Source organism: Silurus meridionalis, chromosome 24 (assembly GCF_014805685.1).
Source record: "Silurus meridionalis isolate SWU-2019-XX chromosome 24, ASM1480568v1, whole genome shotgun sequence".
Taxonomy (NCBI): domain Eukaryota; kingdom Metazoa; phylum Chordata; class Actinopteri; order Siluriformes; family Siluridae; genus Silurus; species Silurus meridionalis.
Window position 1 is genome coordinate 2599894 of NC_060907.1, and position 5606 is coordinate 2605499.

The 5606-nt window shown below is 33.7% G+C and overlaps 1 protein-coding gene across 1 annotated transcript; it reads right to left on the bottom strand.

Moving 5' to 3' along the window:
• Positions 1-605: 605 nt before the first annotated feature.
• Positions 606-4920, bottom strand: LOC124378425 (GTPase IMAP family member 9-like). Its single transcript, XM_046838131.1, has 2 exons — positions 4832-4920; positions 606-2029 (listed from the first exon to the last, which is right to left on the bottom strand). The coding sequence occupies exon 2, from the start codon at positions 2025-2027 to the stop codon at positions 1341-1343; it is 687 nt and encodes a 228-aa protein (XP_046694087.1). The 5' UTR covers positions 2028-2029; positions 4832-4920; the 3' UTR covers positions 606-1340.
• Positions 4921-5606: the final 686 nt, after the last annotated feature.

Below are 5606 nucleotides of genomic sequence, written 5' to 3' on the forward strand. Positions count from 1 at the left end.
AAGAATAAACTCCACTGAATAATTCTTTCTGATGGATCAACATTTGTTTTACTGATGCGCCAAGTTTCAAATCGTCACCAAAATCCGGCATGCTGCGCACATCCGGCGAATAAAACCGTCCGTGTGGAAACATAGCAAAAGTTCCGTTTGGTGTCCTGATGATTTTTGTAATTTAAAACACCATAATTACTCTAAAACATTTACAAGAATATTATTACGAGCTGCCCCGTCATCTAAAAATGTAAACAGTAATGTAAAACTGTAAATAACAGTAATGTCTGTTTGAGAACTGGCTCAGTTTAATAGACATAAACAAGTTCTTTGAAACAAGTCTATGTTCTTTATGCTCTGCGTTTTGGCTGGTTTTCGTAATAGAAAACATGCATTTGCATTATGCATCTATATTTGTTTATGCCCATGTTGATTAGAGATTGAAAAAATTTGAAAAGTATTAATTTAAGGTACATTTAGAACAGATACAAATGTCCAATTTAGTTGTGATTAATCACGATTAAATATTTTTAGCGATTAACAGCCCTAATAATAATAATTTGATATATATATATATATATGATGCATACAAAACAAAACTTCATACAACTTTATACAATTTTTAGAAAAATATTTTATTAGTTTCAACCATACACCATTTACTAAAAAGAATTACATTTTTATTCATTTTTTATATCAGCAAATTTCATTTATTCTGAATTAACTTAAGCTATCGATTACATAAAAGGTTAGTAAAATAAAGATTTTAAAGTCTGAGCTGCTGGTTACAGTATACAAGAAAAAAAAAAAGTTAAATACACTATACGGACAAAAGTTTGTGGACACCTGAGCATTAATTGATACGCGCTCCTTTTTGAACATCTCATTCCACATTCAGTCTCCATTTGCTTTAACAATAACCTCCACTCTTCTGGGAAGATTGATTTGGATTTGCACTTATGGAGATGTGTGTGAGATTCATTCAGGCACATGTGTGTTAGTAAAGTCAGGTACTGATGTAGTGGAAGTGAGGAGGTCTGGGGTGCAGTCAGTGTTCACATTCATCCCAAAGATGTTGAATTGGGTTGGAGCTCTCTAGCAGGAGATCTTCCACATCAACCAATGTGAGGCATGTATTCATGAAGCTTGCTTTGTCTGGCTGGACAATGCTTCTGTGATCCTGTGGGTCTCTGAGTTTAAGTGGAGGGAACATATAATGATACCACATACAAAGATATACTTTACAGTTGTCTGCCTCCAACGTTGTGGTAGCAGCTTGGGGAAGAACGGTATGGCTGGAAAGGGCAGGTGTCCCAAAACTTTTGGCCAAATAGTGTACTTAAGTAAAACTATTTATTGAGCAAAGCTATAGCAACCATACCAGCTACACCTACAGCTACACCTGCAGATACATCTGCAACTGCTCCAAGTATTTTAGCAATAACATTACTTCTTTGAGCTCTCCTGTACATCTCATTAGTGTAGTACATCCCTCCATTCAGCTGAACCATGTCATCGATCTTCTGCAATAGGCTATTCACCTGGAAACGACTGGAGTCGTTGTTGTTAAATGCGTGATAGCGATTTCCACAGACATTTAGGATTCTTCTCAGTTCAGGGCTCTCTGCTAAAAATTTATCCAATGAGCTCTCTCCCAGCTGATCAGCATGAGTGAACAGGACAATGGTGTAGAGTGATGCATCTGGCCCAAAATTCTCCTCAATCCACTTCACAGCATTCTTCTCCTCCTCTGTAAATCTGCCCAGTCTGATCACCAGCAGAAACACATGAGGACCAGGAACTGAACTGAGCACACACTGCCCGATTTCTTGCTTCAGTTGTTTGGGGGTGAGCAGTGTGTCAAACATGCCAGGAGTATCAACAACCTTGATGTGTCCAGCTTCTTTCATCATACATATCCTTGTCACTGATTGAGGAGAAGCTTTGACTTCAAAATAATTGCCATTGAGGATGGTGTTTCCAGTAGCACTTTTTCCTGATCCAGTCTTCCCCAGGAGAACAATCCGCCACTCCATTGCTGAGGTAAAAATGAACAAAAGTTAACTACCTTAAAGTAATAACATCTTAGTGCTCCTGGAATATAAAACCATGAATTTCCAATCGAAACATTTTATCCACTGAGCTACGTTTCAAAGGTGACCTTGAAGCTACAATTCTGTTATCCTGTTATCCATAGTAAAAAACTGAAAGGAAATGATTAATTAAAGTAACAACAGCAGGGTTTCTGTAGGGGCTTAAAAAGTCTTACATTTCACTGTTCTATGTCTTTAATAATTTTAAACAAGTCTTAATTTTCAGATGTCCATGTAACGCTACCTCTAATTCCCATAAAAAATAATTTCTGTGATGTTCATCCATTTGCTATTTAAATTATAATTCACTGTATTCCGACTACAAATGAGAACAAAATGTGACAGCCAATCAGCTTTCTGTTATTGGTACGAATCTCTTTTGATTTGTACTACACACGGAAAACGGATTTTATTTTTTTTAGCTCTGGAGAAGTGCAAGTTTATCAATCCTTAGCTTGAAAAACATTCATTTAGGATCAATTTTGAAGATTTAGGATTTCATACAGTTAGTCGTAAAAAGTCTTAAATTTGATTTTGTGAAATCTGCAGAAACCCTGAACAGTTGCTCAAAGCCTTCAAAGTCAGTGCTGCTGGCCTTTTTACCATAGTCTCTATTAGCAGTGGGTCTGTTTTTTTAACCAATCAGATTTAATTTTATCCTCACAGGGCAGCTCGCTGGCCCAAAATAGCCTCAGCATTTTTCCGTCCTCTGATTGGTTGGTCAGAGGGAAACTGTTGCAGCCAAGTTCGACTGGTAAAACATGTGTGTAGCTCTGCACACATTAATACATCTGAGTTAGACTTTTTTACGCCTACGGAGGTCATCCAAGCCTGAAGCTATCTAGCATGTCTCAGCCGGGGAAAGGGTTTGTTCTCCACTTCCAGACCAGTAAATATGAGTGGTACCACTGGATTACAGCCTCTGGGGGGCGCTGCACATTATGAGTCTATATCTCTGGTAAATAGGTTGTATTTTATTTACTTTTTTATGTTTTTGTCATGTTATTAGACAAATATTGATTCAAGTCATTTGATGTGGAGTGGCTGATGGGTAACATAATTATTCTTATCTAGAGCATAATCGTATAATAACTACAGTTGATCAAGTTCATGCAAACTGCTATTTTTTACCTTACAGTGTGTCATTTGTGTTGATAAAATAGCTTAAATTACAATAGTCAGATTTTTATTTGCGCTTTCGCAGTCCAAGTCAGACTCAAAACATATCAAACAAGTAAAAACCTGATAAAAATTAAGTTCTGTTATTGCTGCATATGTGCAAGTAAAAAGTAGTACACATTTAAAAATAATATATTTATATAATAGTGAGACAGTGTGTCAAATTTCATTTCAGAAGCTTTTTATAAATAACAAAATGTTTTTGTTCTCTATTTACTATTATCTCCAGGTTGTGTCGATCTCATTCTGTTGGTTTTATGTGTTGTGTTTCGTCGTCTTGGTGTTCTGTGTGTGTTTGGTAAATCAATATGTGCTGGTATCTGCTTTTGCCTTATTATATAACAGTGTATACAAATAGCTTTATTTAGATTTAATTTAGAATTGTATTGAATTGCTAATACATGTTGAAATTATTATTATTATTATTATTATTATTATTATTATTATTATTATTATTAATCATAAGTATGTGTAATTGTTATTATTATTATTAATTTTTTTATAAATAGGTTTAATTGCTATTATTATTAAATATTTTTAATTGCTATTATTATTATTATTATTATTATTATTATTTATAAGTATCTTTAATTGTTATTATTAATAATAAAATATTTAATTGTTATTATTAATAAATATTTTAAATTGTTATTATTATTATTATTATTATTATTTATAAATAGGTTTAATTGTTATTATTAATAAATATTATTATTATTATTATTATTATTATTATTATTATTATTGTTATTGTTATTATTATTTATAAATATGTTTAATTGTTATTATTATTATTATTATTAATAATAATAAATATTTTTTAATTATTATCATTATTAATTAATATTTAAATTGTTATTATTATTATTATTATTATTATTATTATTATTATTATTATTATTATGGGGGTTGTTTAATTGGAGTAATTAGAATTTGAATTTGTATATTCGAGTTGAGCTCTGTACGTAAAGGGTAGTAATCCAACCCAAAAACTAAAGCCTGAAAATCTGTTTTATTTCTTGGTCCTTTCTTACTTCCCCCTAATCTAGAATAGAGGAAGACCCTGTCTGTAAAACAAGTAGTGGTGGACAAAGTACTTCATTCCTGTACTGGAGTAAAAGTACTAATGCCCAGTTTAAATCTTTCCACAAGTGAAAGTAAACCCTTTAGAGCAAAAATATGAAACGTTTTCGCTTTTTTACACGAGAAGTAAAAGAATTATATGAGAGCTCTATGTGAATAACTGAAGAAGTCTAATAGGCCATTCCCCTGTTCACCAGGCACATGCTATACACCATATTTCTCCTTTAATGGGCACAAGATATTTTTATTTGTGTGTGGACTCTCCAATCAAAATTTAAAGACACCATTTATGAAGCAAATACATTTAAAAAGCAGATCTTAGCTATCGTGCTCACAGTTCGGTGCTAAATGCTATTGTGAATGCTAATTCTTCAACAAATGTTTTAAAATGTTACTAAATTTTGGACAAAAAATAATAACAATATAATCTACTAGACTTCCAGAATATCCCACATACAGGAAGAATGGATTTTGTATGTACTTACTGAAGTGTAGAAGAGAAAACAGCACTGTGGATGATCCAGAGTAAGAATCGTGTTCTGTGTTGAAGCTCTTCACAAGAAAGTGAAAGTTAAAGAGGAAAACAGGTCAAATTATTCTGGTCTGTCCCTCCGGTCAGCTTACATGATGGAATGTTCCATATCAGCTGTCCGAATCAGGGGCAAATATTAACACCGCTGGTGGAAAGTTTTGTCTCTGAGCAACGTTTCCTGACACACTTGGGACATACTACAATAATTTACCTCAGTGATTGATAATTAAATACTTTTTGATATTATATATTTATATGGTCATTCAATGTCAGTGTCAGTGGGCAGAACAGAAGTAAGCTTTTTTGTATCGTGTTTTAAATGTTGGTTGGACAAACATCATCTCAGAAATTACTGTAAGCCATTTTCCCAAGATTTTTCCAGAGTTTCCAGATTTTGCTGCTCTGAAGTCTTTAGGCAAAATACCCCTAATTATTCATTCATATTGAACACTCTTTACAGTGTACAGTTTACTGTGGATCACTGAAGAAGAAGAGGAGAGAGAGGACTGAAAGAAGAATAAGATGGTGGAAGCTGAAGGAGGAAGACTTTAGTGTGAGATTCAGGGAAGAGGTCAGACAGGGGCTCGGTGGTGGTGAAGAGGGGCTGGATGATTGGGCAACTACTGCAGAAGTGATAAGGGAGAGAGCTAGAAAGGCTAGAAAGGAGAGCATACTAAAGTATGCATGTTTTTCTGCCACGTCTCACTTTTAGAATACCTTTCTTCTTG

Bases quoted from the DNA above. Each gene is read 5' to 3' on its own strand.
- LOC124378425 (XM_046838131.1), bottom strand. From the start codon at position 2,027: ATGGAGTGGCGGATTGTTCTCCTGGGGAAGACTGGATCAGGAAAAAGT.